The sequence below is a fragment of the Drosophila subpulchrella genome, unplaced genomic scaffold, assembly GCF_014743375.2.
Source record: "Drosophila subpulchrella strain 33 F10 #4 breed RU33 unplaced genomic scaffold, RU_Dsub_v1.1 Primary Assembly Seq354, whole genome shotgun sequence".
NCBI classification, from domain to species: domain Eukaryota; kingdom Metazoa; phylum Arthropoda; class Insecta; order Diptera; family Drosophilidae; genus Drosophila; species Drosophila subpulchrella.
Genome location: NW_023665577.1, coordinates 8,842,509 through 8,862,591, shown reverse-complemented (window position 1 = coordinate 8,862,591; position 20,083 = coordinate 8,842,509). Strand labels below are relative to the sequence as shown.

Below are 20,083 nucleotides of genomic sequence, written 5' to 3'. Positions count from 1 at the left end.
TTGCCGTTGCCATTGGGTGTGGCACTCCACTGAAGTAAGCTTTCGCTGCTTAAGAGCCCCTAGAATCTGTATGCTTATGCGTAACAGGTATTGTACGAAATCTCCGACTTGTTTTTGGAACTGTACGTCAAAGCTGAATATCAAAGATTTTTCTGAATTTCTCTGAAAGAACCGTCTCTAAAAACGCTTCTTAATGAAAGACTATTCAAATTTGTTTAAGAATTTATTGTCCTCTGTATGCTTCAGTTTCACTTTCAACTTGTTATTATAGATATGTTGTATTCGATCGGATAAATTATAAACAAATCTGGGTTTATCTTTTTCGGCCTCAAGTTCCGATGACATGTGTAATGCCGTGCTGTATAGAGGTTGTTTTAATAAAAACATTAACGTATCTCCAATTATTTGGGCAACATAATTAAAAATGTCGACAGACATAAGATTTTTGATTTCTTAGCTATACCGGCTTATCGATGATGGAAAATTTTTTGTGTGGGACTTTTACTCAGGAGCACCCAAGTATAAGCGTAAAGAAATAATGCTTATAGAATTTTTGCACTGCGTACCCATATAATTTGTTGAATGTTGATTGTAATCGCCTCATTCCGATGTTTGCATATTTAAATATTAATCCCCCAAGATTTAAATTTGGCAACAATTGTACCTACAATCTCCTTTTATACATTTTAAATGTCATTATAAGTCCTAGCTACCTAACCACAACAAGCTAGATATTTTCATGTCCCTTAGATATAATAAAAATATCGTAATTTATTTAACCTAAGTGCAGATCATATGACAAAAACACCCCGAAATAATGAACCTCCCAACCACACACAAAAACAAAAGAAGAATAAAATATATTTTTTGTTTATACCTACAATGCCTTCACAGCCGAACTTTACCTCATTGTAAAACACACGAACACTAGAGCTTGACAAGTACACCATGCCAAACACATTGAACGACTCCCAAGTGCACAGCAATCTAGAGAATAGCTTCGCTTTCCCACCCCCGCCCCACTTCCCTTCATTCGCCCCTTCCCGGCCACCCAACCGCTTCCTCAACAGTAAAACCTCCACGGCGCTAACAAGTTCTCCTCGAACAACAAAAGCCAACAATGAACACAGCTGCCATCGCACCGATAAAAAACATACGGAAAACACAATTCAATTTCTTCTATTACAATTTCTTCCTGATTACCAGCCCTCGTCTTTCAGTTCGCTCTTTATTTAGTACTCGCATATTTACATGAATGCCACGCCCAAGCCAATCCCGATCCTCAGAGCACTCGTGCCCCCAACTGCCTCCTTAATGGAAATCTGAATTGGAACCGGCTAAAAGAACCAAATGGTCGGGATCCCTCTATCTGGCCATTCGAGCAGCTTCTGTCAAATTATAAACCAAAATGCTATAGCGACAACTGTTCCCAATCCGAACCATCTTGTCTTCCACCAAGCTCCTTTCCGGCTTTTTGTATTCATTTAACATGTTTTATCATTATATATACTACTACTTATCCATACACAACTTGCAACTTCGAATTATAGTTCATAAAGTGTCCCAGTGAATCAAAACAGATGGTGAAATATTAATAATACTTTTCCTTTACTTCCCTGAACACGCTCGACAGATGCTGCAGGCGGTAATTTCTCTATTTACCATATTGTTTTATTTTACTATGTCCATAAATATATATTGTATGCCTTAGTCTTGATGCAATTCACAGCGTCTACCATTTGTATTGGACATGCATTTCCACTAGAATCAGTTATTTAAATTAATGGCATCATAAAATCAAAACCAATATCCAAATTCCAAAATAAAATCAACACAATCAATGGCCATCCGTTAAACTGGGATGATGCCAAAAATTCAGCTCAGTAAATCAGCTACCCCTATTATTCCAGTATTTCATAGTTTGCCTCGCTACCACGCTGCCTCCAAATGCTATACGCAAACACACGGCTTGGAGATAGATCTTCATAGAGTATATAACAACAGTTTCATTTAAAGCGCTTTTTGTTTCTTTAATTTCGTATACTCAGGGAAACTTTGGGCGGCTATGTGCATCTTGGAAAACTTTATATCTTTCAAATCAATGCTCAGAAGATTAAATTTCCAATCATATTTAAGCGCTAGTGGGTCAGCGGGTCATATCATTTATTGTGGCTGTAAATTGAAATTCGGTAATATTCACCCAACAATTTCCGCACAACTTGAATTCGTTTGGTTAAAACACGCTATTTACATCATCAACTCAAGATCTATAGTCTAGAAATGAGCATACTTCGCATTGCATCGGGTTTGGTTCTCTAATTTAAATTAGTTCTAGACATTTAACTTTCTTTTGATTTATACGAAATATACTCTTTACGCCGATACACCCAAACTCTTGCTTTTTGCGAAAATTGTTTTGTTTAAACGTTTTTATCTAATTCTTCTACTACTACTCTACTATCGAACTACTTCTACTACTGCTATGAACTACTTAAACTAATATGGAACCATACTAACTACAAAACTACTTACATCTTCTACTATTCTACTATAACTACTCTAATTACAACTCAACTACAACTTATATACTACGAATTTACAATGAGGTAAAGTATAAGTATAATGTATTTACTAAAACTATCGAAAAAACTTGTACTTAAAAGATAACACACACGACAAAAAAAATAAACCAACAGCACACCCACAACAAAATATACTTCCTATTATTTGTGTGCAATTGTTACCCTTTGATATACCCCAGTTAAGTCTACAAACAACAAAAGTGCCGAGATCCCTATAACATGTAACCAAATCCCCGAACTATTTTTTCTAGCGTAAGCCGACATTTTGACACAACCGAATACTACAAAATATTTCTTCCAGTTTAAAACCATTTTCCAGACCATTGTAAGTCAGTCCATTCCGTCATTTTTTAATTGTCTGTCGTCCATGAGCACAAAATGCTCACCCTTCTCTCTTAAATTCTAGAGACCTTGCCAGAAAGTATTCAACATAATATACTACATTTGTGCTATGAATTTCATGGATCCTTGAACACGTGAAATTCATGAAATAATACAGAATATTTTAAATTTATAAAGAGCTCTATAGCGTTAAGTGGGTTGTTCCTCAACATATCACGAATGGAGGCTGTATTCATAGTAAACTTTCGTGTGTTATCGAATGGGTGAAACGGTGCTTAGGCCCACACGATTTTGCTCGTTTTATTAAAATTTATCGTGATATCATGCACACAGTAAGAGATTTCAAGCAAAGGGAAAAAGTAGTCGTAGCAACGATGGGTGGATGAAGAGTACCGGCCTGGGGTGCGGATGGGGCTATGGGGCTAGAAATTATGTATATTAAAAATTCCTTAAATATCCCTGATCTGAGTACAGACCAAAATATTTGCATGCGGCTGTCCGGAACTCAGCCGACACGATGCGCAGCTGTGCATTTTTGACAAATTTTGCCGTTTGCTGGCATGACGTCGCATTCCTAACGTGCCTGGCAAGGGTCCCTGAGTGGATGTGGCAGAGGAAATGTTTCCACGACTGCGGATGGGGCACACAACTAATTGCTGGCACTATAAGAAAGAGCGTGCACGCGGTGAAATGCCTCCGTCCTAGCCAAGAGGCCCGAGCGCCTTCAGCCAAGATTCTGCGAGCAGTCAAAGGCGCAGTGTCTGCGTAATTTCAACACTTGCACACGCTCTGTCTTCTCACTTATGCACTCACACCCGCAGATCGCAGTCATAAGTAAATATCGGGTCCTTCGAGGCTGTTAAATTATAATTACGGCCGGAATGTGGTAGTTGCTATCAGCGACTATGACAATGAAAACATTAGCAAAAAGGCGTGTGCCATCTCCTCGGCGACTAAGCCAGGGCCTCTTCAGAAGTCCCACGTAGTCCCCACATGTCCCAGGATTGTGGGCCAGTCCTCAGCCGCCTTTCCTCCTCCTTTCTTTCCTCTATTTGGCACAGCCTTCCCTTTGACCCAGATGTGTGCAAGGCGGTGTCGTCCTTTGGGGCCCAACGAGGCTCAGCGGTCTTGAACCGGATTAAGCAAGAAAATAATTTGCTGTTCGTGCCTTTTCACCAACTCCATGCGTAGAGGGCAGCAAAAAATTACGCATTTGCGACTAAGAGGGGACGAGGGTGCAAAAAATACTTGACACAAATGAGCGTGAGTGTGTGGCGGGGTGGCCTCTTCCACAATAAAATGGAAATGGAACTCTAATGTATTAGAGCGTGTATTAAACAGAATAAATGTCACCCGACCAGCATCCGCAGCCACATCCTCTGGCACATCAACACATCCGCCTCGGCTGGGGCTTAGCCATGTACTTAGGGCTGTGGATAAGACAATTACGCTGGCTCCGTAGTTGCTCTTTGGGCTCGTTTGTGTTCCATTTGCGCCCTGGTTCCCCCACGACTTCCTCATCGGGTTGTGCTGACGTGTTGGTATTCAAAACAGCATTCGAAGCAATAAAACGCACTCTAGGGTTTATCCGAGAGCTGCGGCTCGTATATCAGACTTATGACTTCTGCCGAATACTTTGTGATGTACTGCCGGGCTCATCCCCCATATCTCCTGTCACCAAGCCTAGCCCTAGCCCCCGCCCCAGTTCCAGTTCCTTGAGGCAGATAGGTATTAAGTACCCTCATTTCGCCCATGACACGCAGAGAAAAGTAAAGCTTTTAACGGGAAAAAATAAAATGAATGAAGGCAAGAAACCCCAAGAACCAACAACCAATTTGTAGAGACTAGCCGACTGATTTTTCGGGCTGTCAAGAACATTTTTCATGCAAATTGAAAGCTTCCGCATGCTTAAAGGGCCATCAATGGCCTCGCTAACGGGTTGTCCATTTCCATTAGTGGGGGCAGCAATAGAAAATGAAGAAAAATAAGCGCCAAGAATGCGGAGCCAATGTCGAGATGATGGGATGTGCGTCTTTCGCTGGCGGTGTTAATTATGTTGGCATGATAATTACATTACAATAGGCTTGATTAGTTTTTAATTGAATTGTGCACTTATTCGGAGGCCATCTTGAATCTGCAACTGGAGTCGAGTTTTAAAGGGGTTTCGCCCATCAACTTTGAGGGCCAAGTTATGTCCACAACAGGCACAATCGCATTCGCAACTCGGTGGGTGTGAGTGGGCAGCACGCAGAAAGCGAGACGGAAGAGGGGGAAGTTCGTAAAGTTCATGAAGTTCATAAAGCAAATTACAAAAGTCCCATAAAAGCGGGCTCTTCCTGGCTGCTGCTCCTGCTCCTGCTGGGTGTATCCGGCTATTTGACACCATTTCGCAAATCAATTTTTATTGTAAAATGCGTTGACTAATTTATGAAAACAATAAATGCGTCTGCAAACCAAGTCAAAGTCACCCCCAAAAAGTTCATTCACAAAGCTATTCAGCAAATTGATGACTATAAATTCAATTTAATGTGCGATGCCTTCTGCAGCCGCCCAGAGAGAGAGAGAGAGAGACGGAGCGAAGAGCGGTCATCCGTCATCCCCCGAACGACACTCCCCATCCGCCCCACGGGCGGGAAAGTGCTCAAGAGCAGCCGCGATTCTGCGCCAACGGCGTGGCTGCGTCTCTGTCGCCCCACAAGAAGCGCCCTCGGAGCGGGCAGCGATGCTGCCTGGCTGCTCTTATCAGCATCGCAGGCAGGACCAGAGCGGACCCAGGAGCCGAGTCGGACTCAATCCGCTGGAAGTGCGCAGGCGCACGACTCGAGGGCCACTGAAATCCCGGCTCGGGCCAGCGCCGGCTGCGACGCGACTGCGGCAGCAGGCATGGCGTCAGGACATAAAAGGCCGGACCAGGACTGCCAGCACTCCTACTCCGGGCTCGCACTCCTGCGGCTGAAGTTCAATCCGCCAGTGCGCCAGTCCGCCAGTCCGCCAGTCCGCCTTCGAGCCGTCTTCTTGCACACAGTTCGTGGGCACTCGTGGTCGCGTTCGCACTGCACTTCGGGCACACGCTTGGAATCGATTGAGATGGCCATGGCAACGACGCCACTGGAAGGAGGAGGGCCACCACCACCACGGCCGAGTCGGGGTGTCGGAGATGTTGCAGCTCCTGGCTGAAACCGAGTCCAGTAGTGCCAGCGTCGGCTGAGGCAACGGTTGCACTTGCATTTACTCGGGCCGTAGACGGATACGGAGACGGAGGACAGAAAGCTCCAAGACGGACAGATAGCAGTGGCCAAGAGCGCCCTGAAATCATGAATTTCATTGGTATGAAACGCCTAACGCAAATCTAAGCCACAGTCTGCCTTCCAACACTGCCTTTCGATTTCCGGTGGCGGACTCTACTTGCTTTCGTCTTCTTTCCTTTGAACCAAACACTGCCACCACTCCACCAAACTACTACTACTCAACTCGCCAAAAAAAACACACAAACGCTGTCACTCTTACCGAAACCGTGTCCCATGTAAGTCTTTGCAAGCGAACAGCGAATCGTTTATTTTTTTTCACCTCCATCGCTCATACGTAACGTAGCCTATCCGTAAGCATATGGTGGCACTGGTGGTGCAGCCATGTAAAGTGGGGCGGGAAAAATCAATCGATTGGGGGTTGCTCGGGGGGAGAGCAGCTCCAGTGACTGCGGGCACGGCCTATCGATTTTTAACACACCAGCGGTGGGAGCAGCTGGACGGGAAGTTCAAGGTCCGGGCTCCGGCCAACTTAGAGGGTATCGCAGCTCTGGTGCTGCGGATAGAGACTGTCGCCGGGTCGACACTGGAAGGCCTCGCCGAACTCCCTCGAGCTGCGGAGCTTGGCGTGCGTCACCTGCCGCTTGCGGTCCTGCTGCAGGACGCCCAGCTCAGAACGGCAATCGACGAGTAGGTTGGCCACGAAGAAGAGCCTCCGCAGGGACATCTTCGTTCGTCCGGCTGCCAGGAGTGTGTCAATTCTCTCCTGGAACTTTGTTCGCGTGGCCAGCCATTGCCGGTACCCACTCAGCGCCAGCCTCTGGGCCAACAGGCTCAGGAGCAGATCATTGGCGTTAGCTTGTCCGGCGGCGCACTCCTGGAAGGCGCCGAAGCGCTGCTCCGAATCGAAGCTACGCCAGGCACCGGGCGTGCTGGAGCTACTGCCCGCAGCCACCAGGCTCAGGGAAAAGTACTCGCCCACCAGAAGGTAGTTGAGGGGCGTGCTCAGGTTGCGCTGCCCCAAGAGGGCACTGACCGTGGCGAAGGCCAGGTTGTAGTGGCGCACCAGCTGGGCGGACTGTGAGGGCTGCGGCCGTGGGCGCTGGAACTTGCGAAGCTTTTCCAGGTTCCGGTACAGGCTCCGCCGGCCCAGCAGGATGCCGTGGTAACTGGCGTCCAACAGCTCGTCGCCGTTTATTGTAAGGCGCGTGACGCTTCCGAGGAACTGCCTCGAGCTCTGCTGCGAGATCTCGTCGATCCACACACTGCCGGCCAGCTGATCCACGTAAGCCTTCCCCAGCACCGAGTACATCTGGGCCAATTCGTCGCGGTTCGCAGTAACCCTCGGCGCCACGTGCGCGTAGACATCACCGACATAGGTCTCCGCCAGTTGGTGGCAGTCCGCTTCCACGATATCTGAAAGAAAGGAAGCAAGGTGGCTTGAGAGGCATACCAAGGCTCGAATCCAGTTTAGTGCCGGCCAACATTTCTCGGTTAGATACAGCCTGTTAATTTGATTTTCTCGATCATCAATGTTAAAGCTAGCTTCAACAAAAAATAAACAGCTAATGCAATAATGGTAAATTCTGTGATGGACAGTTTTTCGTTTATATAAATTAATAGGTCGAGAAAACCGAGGTGCTGTTATGACCAGTTTACAAATCGGGTCCTTAGCTACATTACCCATAAAAACCGACCCTTAATTACACAACAACGAAACGAGAAATTCTTTAAAATGTGACAGGCTAATGACATTGTCCTTATCTTGGCTCATAATAATGTCCTTAAATGAAAGCATCGAACCACGAATACTTAAGATCAAGATGGCATTCACAATACTGATAACAAATTCTAAAATTAAACCATATTGACGATCTTGAATTAAAAAATCTAAACGCGAATTCCTAAGATTTAATTGGTACTGGCGAGTTTAACCATATTAACATCATTAAGTGGTAGAAATCAAATCGCGAATTCTTACTATCAAGATGGTAATTTATTAACCTCTTAAAAGCATGAAGAACTCTCTGTTAGATATTTTTTGTAATTTTATATCCTTACAAAACCTATGCGACATTAATTTATTATTCAAATGGGCCATTTAAACCTTAAATCTGTTATTAAACAAACGTGTTGTACTCTTGAAATTATTTTTCTTTGGGAACAAAGTTTTTGATAGCAGAATAGAAGACTCAATCGTTTAACTCACCCATTAAGTAGTCCGTCCAGATCCAGTTGAGCAGCCGGACCATACTGGTGTTCTGCAGTAGCAGGAAATACTCGATCAGTCTGGGCAGCTGCTTGACAACGATGGTGTCCCTCTCGTGGAGCGTTTTGCCGCCCAGCACCTTCCGGAAGTATCCATCCCAGTCCAATCTGCTCAGCGAGGCGTTTCCAAATGCACTGCGCTTGAAGTTGCCGTAGCTGAACTCCACCTGGTCGTCTACGTGCTCCGCCTTGACAATGTCCCGTCGACTGCGCTCGAGACTCAGCACCTCGAGGGCGGCCACGTGGGCGCGGCTCTGCTCGACTCCGAAGCTCTGCAGGACCTCGCCCACCCGCTGCTCGAACTTTCTCAGAGTGTTTCGACGCGTGAAGTCGGGCCTAAGCACCACCAGACGCCTGTTCGACTGCATGGTGACCGCCGACTCGAAGAAGTATGGCGCCCCCGCGTCGTGAAAGTGCCCGATAACCGTAAGCCAACTCTGGGTTTGGTTCGTCCGCTGACTGGCATTGGGCTTCATTGGCTCCAGGACAGGCCAACCGCCGCTTAGCCTGAACAGCTGAGAGGCCTTGAGCGCCTCTATGCCCCTTCCGCTCTCGCAGGACTTAAAGAAGTTGACCAGCTGCAGCTCCATGTCCATCAGCTGAGCGACGTCGGCCTCCTTGAGCAAGCTCTGGAACCGCTGCCTTCCCGTCTGGCTAAGGTTGGCACTGCGCGAGCAGACGTAGCCGTAGAAGTCCTGACATGGCTGCTTATTGGGATCCAAGTACTGCTCTATTTTGTATGAGAAGGTGAGCAGGTCGTTCTCCACCCTGGCCAGGCTGTCCTGACCGTAAACTTGGCCAGACATCCACAGGATGGTCAGTAATCTTAAAAGCATTTTCGCCCAAGTGCTGCTTCTAAGACGATTCGAATATAAATGTGCTTCGCCACCGTTCACCGTTTTTACCGCCGGTACCAGGCCTTGTTTTTCTCCTTGGCGGTCGGAATGTCAAAGGTCGCTGCTAATACGACGGCACACTTCCGCGCTTCTGCTTTCTGACTGCTGCTCGGACACACTGAGCCGCCAGGGCGCCCAAAGCTATGTCTAAGTTCCAACTAATCGCGTTCGCATTGGTTCCACCCGGGACTGACACTGGAATGAAAACTGAAATCACTCGATGTGATAACCCGCTAGGCGATAACGAGACAAGCTGTAAGGCGTGCTCTAATCATATGTGTCAAAATGTCGGGTTTCGATTCCGATCTAAAATTGGTCACGGCCGATTTTAAATTAAATTAGTTTTTAACATTAATGCTGTGTTTCTCAAAAATATTCGATTTTGACCAATGGCCAAAGTCGGCTTAGATACTCACAATATACACAGCTTAAAATCTCTGGGTAACCTCTTTTCCCGTCTGTTATGCAGGCGCTGTAGGAGGTGATGGAGGCGATGATGGCGACGACAAGGAAAAGGCAGAGGAGGAGGAGAGGGAGCGTCAGGAGGCCATTAAGGAGGCCGAGGACCGGCGCAAGGAAAAGCACCGGAAAATGGAGGAGGAACGCGAAAAGATGAGGCAAGACATTCGCGATAAGGTGAGTGGGTGGGGTCTTTGTGAACTTTGCAAATAAAGTGAATGTACCTACATATGTACATACTGTGCCCTGACATAATAGAACCATTTCCTGGCGCAGTTCAAATTGACTCTAGTAGGGAGTCCTTTTAATGAGCGACTCCCTAACGGAGTCAGATTGAACTTCAAGGGAGCGAGACAACAACAAGCAACTGCCAAAAGTGTTAGCTGATAAGAAAGTAGACAGTGGCCAATTTTCAGAGTCCTAAACAACCTCTTTATCTACCGACTTCATATTAATAATTTAGTATAACATCAAGAAGAAGGAAGAAATCGTGGAGGCGGCACCCCAAGAAGAACCCAATCCCCTGATGAGAAAAAAGAAGACGCCCGAAGAACTTGCCGCCGAAGCGGAGCAGGAAGAGCTCGACGACTTTACAAGTAAGTTTTGGCCGCCGCTGTCGATTCCTGTTCCCTCTTTGCTCAGCTACTGGCATCTATGTACTGCAAAAAACCTTCCAACGAGACGGGCCTTCGATTACGCCCCGATTGCCCCTTTTATGAACTGTTTCAGATTTTAGGTTGTCTTTTTTTCTTATCCTACTGCTATGCCAACGGCTCACGCGAGACTCGCCAAGTCCAGACAATACCTAAACATGTTGACTAACAATTAAAACCCGAACCAAAACCGAATAAACAATCAGCTTAAAACTCAACGGCGCTCGAATGTAGTAGCTGTGTTTATGTTTGTGCATCTGTGTGTATTCAAGTGCAATCGAACTATCCAATATAACTTTCTGAACAGCTGCCTACTAACCAAAGCTATCTATCTATCTATTTATATGTACTCTTTTCCATGTGTGAATAATATTTAAGCTCTAAACCTAACTCTAATGCTAACTCTAACTGCAACCCTATCTGTCTAAAATGTAATGTTCAAATGTAATGCAACGACGAGTATAAACATTGTCAAATACATCTATATAACAAGCGTGCACACCATTCAATTAATTCATTTTGTTCAGTTTTCAGACTTTGAATTAGTTTTACTACGTAAATAAGTATGTACCAGAGAAATCTAGATATCATTTAAAAACATGAAAGTGTGTACTTCATTTTTTATTTTATTCTATTTTAAATGTATGCCAGTTTTTATATAAATTATGGGTAAACGCTGAAATTAATGAATTGGTACTAGCAGACGTATTAGGTTTTATGTTATTTATGTTATTTACGTAATTCGAATAAGGTAAGTGCGACCATTCGTTAAAACTTTAATTTCCTTTTGTGTGGTAATATTGTTGTAATACATTTGTATTCAAGAACTACTCTTCAGCCTTCCACACCACTAACAATAACCATTTTCGACTACTCTCGCTATTCCAATAACCACTCCGATTCTCTGTATATTAATATGCAAAATAATTAGCATAAACAGACGAACCATAATCACCCAATACTCGACCGCCTCCCTCAACAAGATCAATATGCCAAAAACATAAATTTTTTTTTTAAATTAAACTGAGAATTGAAATAGGTTTGAGCAGATAGCTTTCGGGGCTGTAAAATACCATTTCAAATTATTTTATATAATTTTTAAAACATCAATTTCACCAAATGCACTTGTTCATAGTTAACATATAGCGCCTATTATTTCACATCCTAATATAAAAACACTATAACAAAATACATGTGCTTGTGTGCTAAACTGCATTTTTAAACTAAACACGCACATGAAAGTATAACTCTAAGCCAAAAAATATAAACGATAAATGGACGAGCAACAAATACAAAACTTTTTCCCTCTCTTTTACTCTTTCCCTTCAATATGTGTGCTATATGTATTTAACATAATGCAAAGTCGTATGCAAAATATATATATTGCTCATATACTGCATATGTATGTGTATTTTCCTCGCACCAAAATTAAAATCTTTGTTATTATTTCACTATCAATCTATCAAACAGCTACATAGAGCTTCAAAACAATCGATAGTACTTTGAAATTTTCGATATATTTCTTCTATTAATTTTAAGTCGATTTTTACCGACTTAATTATTCCTAAGTATCAAAATTTTAAGAAATATGTAGTGCAGTTAAATTTCCTATAGTAATTTGAAAATTTAATTCAAGATACGTTGTATAATTTCAACATTTTGTATACCGTTTCTTTGGGGAAGTAATAAATCAATTAAATAATGAAAAATCGATAGTATCAAGAAAAACTCAGAATCGACAGCAGTACCTATCGACGTTTTCAGCTCTACACCTAATTATAACTTCAAACATACATAAGACAGACTTTTACTGTGACGTTACAAGTACTACTTACAATAAAACCCTGACTAATATGCGAGTAATTGCTCTTTTGTTTTGATTTTTACGATTCTCATACGAATGGTAACCTTCCGCAACAGTAGACTTTCCAGTTAAAATACTGCTAAGATACCTTAGATAACAGTTACATCTACAGTATACCAGTTACAGTACATGAGCATCCATGAATACATATACATAACAGTTAACATGTCAAACATTTGTAGTCTATTCTACAAAATATGCTTATTTATTGCTGTTTCCATACTCAATTTCTTTTACAGAACTGAAAAATCAAATAGAAACGCAAGTAAATGAGCTAAAAACCCAAATAGAGGGAAAATGTGTCATGCAGTGATATGTCATCATATTTTCCAACAAATAAATAAAACGAAAAAATATAAATAATACTGAAAACATTCAACCCATAAAAGGAAATTTATTTAACTCGACATGAAATTGGATTTGTTAATATGAGATCAGTTAAGATTGGAAAACATAAACAAAACGAATTAAAAGCATTACAAAGCTAGAGCCTAAAATACCTGTAACCCGGCAGCAACGTAAAGCGTGTTAAACATTAAACCCCCAAAATCGATTACAGCTATAATCCGATACGAAGCAGATATGCGAAATAAAAATGCGAACAGGACGGTGAACTCCTTATGAATTCTAAAGTAGCTAAAGCATTAACCAAATTATTTAAAGCCCAACTATAGTGAAAGCCTTTAATAATATTCAAATCACTTTTGCTTCGATAATAATGTAATATACTCAAACCCAATTTACAAAACATAATCGTTGTTTAGTTGATAACATACAATAATATAACGATCTAATAAATATATCAAATCCGCACGATGACATTCGAACCCAAAAAGAATAATGAAAACACAAAAATAATATGAAACAAAATAAATATGAAAGAAAAATATTAAGCAAATGGTGTGACAGAGGAGGCTGCCGAATCATGTAGAACCGTCGAAGTATGTTGCTGAAATCACTTTGGACATGAAATCCATCATAAGTATAGAAAGAATATAAACTAAATCGGCGAATATGTTAAAATTGTCATTCAAATATATATATACACTCGTTATGTATATGTAAATATTATGAATTTAACCACGAGTATTTGAAAATACTTACTTGCAAACGAATTGACTGCGGATACGTTTAAATTATTGATGATTCTCTAAATTGTTTATCGAAAGCCAGAAAAAAACTATAAAAATAAAGGAAATGTTTCAGTCAATTTGTTTTTTAAAGTTCGAGACAAACCATCTTTAACAGCTGTTATATTATTTTCTTTCTTATACAAACAACATACCTACACTACAATTGAGATTTTCAAAACTGTTTGAGATAGTTAATGATCTCTCTGATTGATGCTTCTGAAATGTAAGTAAATAAGATTACTATATTACTATACATAAACCTTACCCTTACTAATAAATTATTAACAATACCAGATCTAAGTTTCATTTCCATTTATTTGTATCCATACCAGATAAGTTTTGATTCAATTACAATTCCGTAGACAATATTGTACAACAATATATAGAACGAGATTATATAAATCGGTAGTCATTTAGACAGGGACAATAGCTTATAAGAGATGCTAGGCAGTTCGAGAGCATAATGCTGTGATACATTTAGCATACATTTTCCCCCGAAAACTCATTAGCATCCAGGGACTGGACACCCTGGAAGAGAAAAAACGAAACATGCATGCACAAAAGTCGGCCACAAGAAACACAGACACCGAAGCATACATATGTATATAAGTCCTTTCACCGCATACCCTTTACAACGCCGAGTCCAGAATAACGACATATACGCCGATTGTCCAAAGCATCCGCTTGTAAGGGGTAGGAACACACCTGATGACATGCTAACTTATACTATACACACTCTAACATCTTCGCACAGAAAGTCTTTTCAGTGCCATTAAATTTGTGTATACAATATATACGTTTCCCAAACGGTATTTCACCGAGATTTTCTAAGGTACAAATCGCATTACCGTATGCATGATTGTACGTACAACAGAACGAGCCGTCTCCGTCCTAAATCGAGGCACTTTCCACTTTCTATTGCACCGTTAACTGCTTTTAGGTTTCCGTAAAATTGTCTAAGACTACGGAAAATCAAAAATGGACTTCACTTTGCATGCGATTTGTGACATGAACGGCTCGTGTATGTGTTATCAGTCTAAACATACATCCTAATTTCATATTACCCACACCCACATGTATGAAATGTGCGATTTTTTGTACAATGCCCTCCCTGACTGTGAAATCAAAAATAACACACTGTTTAAAGAGTTTAGACGAAGAGCGCATATGTATAAGCATATTGTACTGAATCGAAGCAGTCTTGCAGTCGGAAAGGACAGTTGTACTCCGGGTAACCGGACATAGCTTCTCAGTTGTATTTATTTTCGTTTCTTGTCATATTAAACTGAATTAAACTAAATATACTAATTATAATAAATGTTCTAATCACACTGCATTCTATATATATAAATATCTCTCTCTCTTTCTCTGTTGTCTCTCTCTCTTTCTCTCTTTTTGTTTTTAAAACACTCTCTTTCAAATCCTTTATCTGCGCCACTTCTACTCTGCCTCAAATTCTATATCTGAAAACAACTTGAACAACATTTGCAACAACACGAAACAACAACAATATCAACTATTATAACAACATCAACAACAATTCTACCAATTCTTCACAACTACGATTTGATGGTCCTTCTTAGACATGTACTCTCAACAACAACAGCACAAGAAAACGCCTACAGCCAGTACAAGAACAACATCAACAACAACATCAACTACAGAAGTATCTAAATATGTACTATAAGAGAAACCTATACTATTCAAGCAAACAATAGAAGTAAACAACTAGCTACATGATCAACAGCATCAACTAAACTAGATCATCGCAATTTGCAAGCGACAATTTCCGCCTATCTTATTTTTAAACGTTGTGAATTAATTTGGATGTGGCTTACCATTTATTCCAATCCATATACACACTCGTGTACTCTCACATAACATGGTCATGGTGACATGCGTATGCATTTAATTGACTATATAGAGTTATAAATGATTGAAATTATGTACAGATCCAATAAACAGCAACGAAATATGTGTAAAACTTGCATTAAGAGCTGCGTAAGGAAAAAAAGATAAATGTTCCACATTCTTCATCAACGTTAGCCAGCTGATATCTGTATCTTTAAAACTAAACACTTAAAGCTTCGTCCCATTGATCTGCTAAAAAATGTCAGATGTCTTATGTTACGCATATTGGTAGGACAGCAATAAAGTAAAAAGTTCTAACGCCCCTCTCTGTCAACCTAATAAAGCAATCCTCTTGTGCCCCCTCGCTCCATACAAAGTTAGGAACGATGAAACTGATGAATGAATGCCTTAACGTGGCTCAGATGACTAGACCATGAGTAGCGAATAGATGATGATAAGAAAAGGTGATTCTACCCTAAGGAAAAGTATTTGAAATCCCTAGCTTTGGTTTCCCAATCGCACACCTGTTACTAAATCGGAATCCAAATATCTTAGCTATGATCTCTTCAAGCTCGAAACTATAAAATCTATAAAGTAATGGCTTTCTAAATATTTATAGAAAATGTTTACCTAGATTCTACTATATCTATTGCGTTTTTCTCTCAGATACTCACATATATGAAGTTGAAGGTAACTTTAATTGTTTAATATATTGAATACATATAAATAAAGAAAACGAACACAACAAATGAAACATATTATTCAATCGTAACCAAGTTTTTAAAGTAATCATAAATGTTCGAAATGTTAAATGGTTCAGCCGATTTTATTTTCATTTATAATTTGTTAATATTGTGTTACCGTTTATATTATAGTAACGAAAATGTAATTATATGTATATCAGAAAGTTCACAAAACCACATATAATGAAAAATTTATATACATATATATATATATATATATATATATACATACATACATATATATATGTGTAACTTAATAGGGAAATGAATTTAATAGAGAAACAACAGACAAAAATTATAAATAAAAATGTTAAAAAGAATACCATTCAAGTCATTATTAGATGTGAAAGACGTTCTATACACTACAAATGAATTAACAAAACAGAAATAAAAACAAAACTTAAGAAAATCGTTAATAGTTGATTAATTATATTGTTACTTTGAACATTTAATTGAAACAAAGAAAAACAAAAGGTATAATAAAAAAATATATATGTATAAATATATATGAGAAAACACTACAATACATTTGGTTTTCATTTCGAGTCGGAAGCCCAAGCGTTACTATTACCAACCTTACACTCAATGCGACCAAATACATTGTCCTGATCACACTCGAACTTTCTACCTGCCTGATATATGATACGTATAGCTAACTTGATTTGGCATGACTGTTGGTCTATATGTTTTTCCGTCTTTGTGTACGTGTCTCTCTTCTTTTCGCTGTCTCTCTCTATCTCTCTATCTCTCTCTGTCTCTCTCTCTGTATCTGTCATAATCGATCTGTCTATCTATGTCTAACTCTGCTCCTCAAAGTGTCTGTCTTGCAGTTCAAAACAGTCACACCAGAATTTATGTACATCCATGAGTTTGTGAGTTCAATGTCAGAACTTTGTACAAATGTACATCGAAAGGCCAACATCCTGCTGCCTATTTTTGATCTACTGTACAGCCGTTAATACTGCTGAAAACTCTGTAAAAATGTGTATGGGAATGTGCCATGTTATCAGTCCTATAAATACTCCTTGCAAAAACGTAAATGAGTTATCTACGTTATCTGAACCAATTTGGGTTGGGCATCAAAAGAGTAAGTATTTACTTTATATATACAAAAACGATTAGATTTTCTTGGGCTATGTAATTTTTGTTGTGTAACAACCGCCTTCAACAACATTCTGAAAAGGTAGGTAATAGCATAGCCAATCAATTTTGTGCCCATACCACACCACACAACACATGACATACACCCATGTCCTTTTCAAATTCCGCAGCCACTGACGACAAAGTTGATGACCTCTCCAAGTAGAAATAAACTCCATTAGGAAAAGTATTTATTTCTCCTCTTTTTCCGAGGGTAAAAACAAAATAAAACTCAAAACAAACTATTCCCTTTCATGTTTATAATTTTTCTCCTGCTCGGTTTTTTATGCAGTTAAACATGTCTATTTCGTAGGAAGTTTTTTTCAGTTATTCAAGACTTTCACTCTTTTTGTGTGCAAATTAACTGATTTTGTCTTGTTTATACTTTCAGCCAAGTTGAAAAAACGTCTTAGCGATGCTTTTAAAAATTGCCCATTGAGAAACTTGTTCTAAACAAAGGTCTTAAGGTTGAGAGTCACGCCACGATTCGGTTTCAGATTACACAAATACACGCGTACCGGCCCTCTTGGGCATATGTGTTTATGTGAAAAAAGAGCATGGTGCTCTTTTTAACCTTCCAACGTGCATTACCTGCCAGATCCTGATCCACCCAGGACTTTTCAAGGCGGCGATAATATTTTTTGTGTTTAAACTAGGTTTACATTAAAGGATTTCGATATCCGGACACACTTTTACTCAATTATAATGTAACAACCAAACTATATGACAATTTTACCTGTCCCCTCTTTGAGAAAGTTGTAGATCGGGTTTCTCAAGCGCGAGAAACCACATTTTAGTACTAACATGTTTGGGAATGTTGGATACTTGAGTAATATTAAAACTTTATTAGTTAAGCGCTAAGCAACGCACATTGATACAATGAAGCAGTTAGTTCCTTTGTACTTGAAACAAGATGAGCTATATTAGAGTTGGCTTAACTTCTGTCATTCCGTAGGCAAAACGAGTAAAATATAACAAAATAATAAGTCTACATATACCGACTAGAAGAAATCGTAGAAACCAAATGTGAAATGAGAGATGAATCAACAACGACATTAGTTTAAAGTAATTAGAATAGCATACCCAGAGTCTTTCAACGGTGCCAAGAGCATTTTCTTATAGCATTCGTGGATGAATACGATTAATATATTTGGCTGAAATATTTTCGTTGATTGCCAAATAATTCATAAGATTCTTAAAGTACCTGAAATTCCATTGACCCTACTGGAAGTCTAGTATTAGGTAAAGGTCCTTATAACTATAACACGCATTTCTGAATGCAGAGAATTCTTGTTTATTTTTAGATCTGCTCAACGACTAATGCGTGTTATTACAAATTTTTGGCATTTCCGTTGGAATAAATTCTTACTATACAAAGGAAAAAATTGGTTCGGCTTGCCGAGGCGAAAATGTCCTTTCCAATTTCTTCTACTTGATATTCCGATTAGCTGCCATCTTTTAAAAGAACTTGAAAAAGATAAAAATCATTCAAACAATCATATCTAACTTAAACGATTTCGTGTCTTAATTTTAAATATCACATGATTTTACAATTTAAATTATATAAAAATAGGGGAAAGCAAAAAATCGAAAATAACAATATAGTCTAAGTATATATAATTTACATACCAAATGACCGACTGAAATTATTGTTAAAAGTTTTATGAATTATACTTGCATATATACATATATTGATATGATCAAGTAAATTAATAAATAAAGAAATATATATACAAGAAATTCATAATAATATATTAAAGTTTCATACCCTTATTAATCATAAATTTGCGATTTAATATATACATACAAGAAAACGTGTAATTCATTAAAGACGAAAGAAATCAAATTGTAAAGATGTATGCCTAAAGCCAAATGAGTTATCTACACTGGGAAACTGGTTTTACCTACAATTTAGTTATAGTAACCTAAAAATTGTTTCTGACGTTATAATTTAGAAAAATAATTTAAAAATTGACTCATGGCAATACGTTGCTTTAAACTCCATTTTAGGTAACTTTCCCTAAAATATAACGGCCGTGAAACTGTTTTAAAGCATTTGTTTCAGTTAACCAGATTTAAGATATTTTCTAAGAGTAGGAAATCGATTAATAGTTTTAAAACGTGCACCAAGACATACCACTCTTTTCATACCACGAAAACCACTTTCTAGCCTTTGTTTAAAGTCCCTGTTTCCGAAAAACTTTCTTTAATACAAATATTTGCTAGAACGCCTTGTAGGCATCTATTTAAAAGGACATCTTCAAATTTCCCAACAAAACCGATTGCAGTTAAGTAATAGTTACCAGCATACTGGCATTTCGAAAACGTATCAAACTTAGCGAATGCCTATTTTTTGGTTGATAAAAAATTAAACGTTTACCAAAATTCTTGTCCATTAAATAAACATTCTTGCCCTGTCAAGTGCGAGTAAGCAGTTACCGTAGCGGCTACCAGTATTGAACGATTTAAATTGAATTATATTAAATTGCATTGTAATATGTTGTCTTGTATTTACTGTTGAATTGTACTTTAGTATAGAACGAGTTAATTTCCAATAAAAAGTTTTTAAATGCATTATGAAAAAATTCCTGTATTGGCGCATTTTATTTTCATTACTCTGATGACAGTTGTCCTACCCCCACGCAGCCGAACTTAATAAAGCCAAATGGCCCCATATTCACCATCTTCACAACTCATTATTCTCACATTTTTCTTTGTAGGACGCATTTATTGGAATTTGGTAAGACTTTTCTTAACAATTCAAGCTGCTGTCGTTGCGCGAGAAGCATTGTTTAGACATGACATTCCTAAATGTTTGGAATTCGTAGACTTCTCTGTGCCTGATGACTATGCAGTCTTTTTCCCATCCTTTCTCTACTCTCACATGGCTGTGCATCGTAGTCATCA

At 39.6% G+C, this 20,083-nt stretch overlaps 2 protein-coding genes across 12 annotated transcripts in view; one reads left to right on the top strand and one right to left on the bottom strand.

Annotated features, from left to right (window-relative positions):
• LOC119560458 (complexin) overlaps positions 1 to 19,761 on the top strand; it is a 29,624-nt gene extending 9,863 nt beyond the window's left edge. For 6 of the 11 annotated variants that reach the window (XM_037873909.1, XM_037873905.1, XM_037873906.1 and 3 more), the window contains exons 4-8: positions 1,634 to 1,645; positions 9,812 to 9,969; positions 10,256 to 10,388; positions 12,549 to 13,665; positions 15,026 to 16,557. In XM_037873909.1, coding sequence (XP_037729837.1) covers positions 1,634 to 1,645; positions 9,812 to 9,969; positions 10,256 to 10,388; positions 12,549 to 12,622 — 377 coding nt within the window. In that variant the 3' untranslated portion in view covers positions 12,623 to 13,665; positions 15,026 to 16,557. Of the gene's footprint in view, positions 1 to 1,633; positions 1,646 to 6,104; positions 6,252 to 9,802; positions 9,970 to 10,255; positions 10,389 to 12,548; positions 13,666 to 15,025; positions 16,558 to 17,567 lie in introns of those variants that run through there. The other 5 variants (XM_037873916.1, XM_037873915.1, XM_037873913.1 and 2 more) reach the window with 5 other exon arrangements.
• On the bottom strand, positions 6,455 to 9,479 carry LOC119560457. The gene is made up of 2 exons (XM_037873904.1): positions 8,379 to 9,479; positions 6,455 to 7,585 (listed from the first exon to the last, which is right to left on the bottom strand). The coding sequence occupies exons 1-2, from the start codon at positions 9,271 to 9,273 to the stop codon at positions 6,702 to 6,704; spliced, it is 1,779 nt and encodes a 592-aa protein (XP_037729832.1). The 5' UTR covers positions 9,274 to 9,479; the 3' UTR covers positions 6,455 to 6,701.
• Positions 19,762 to 20,083: the final 322 nt, after the last annotated feature.

Coding starts and splice junctions, on each gene's coding strand:
- LOC119560457 (XM_037873904.1), bottom strand. CDS start 9,273: ATGCTTTTAAGATTACTGACCATCCTGTGGATGTCTGGCCAAGTTTAC. Junction 7,586..8,378: donor CTGGACGGACTACTTAATGG/GTGAGTTAAACG, acceptor CCTTTCTTTCAG/ATATCGTGGAAGCGGACTGC.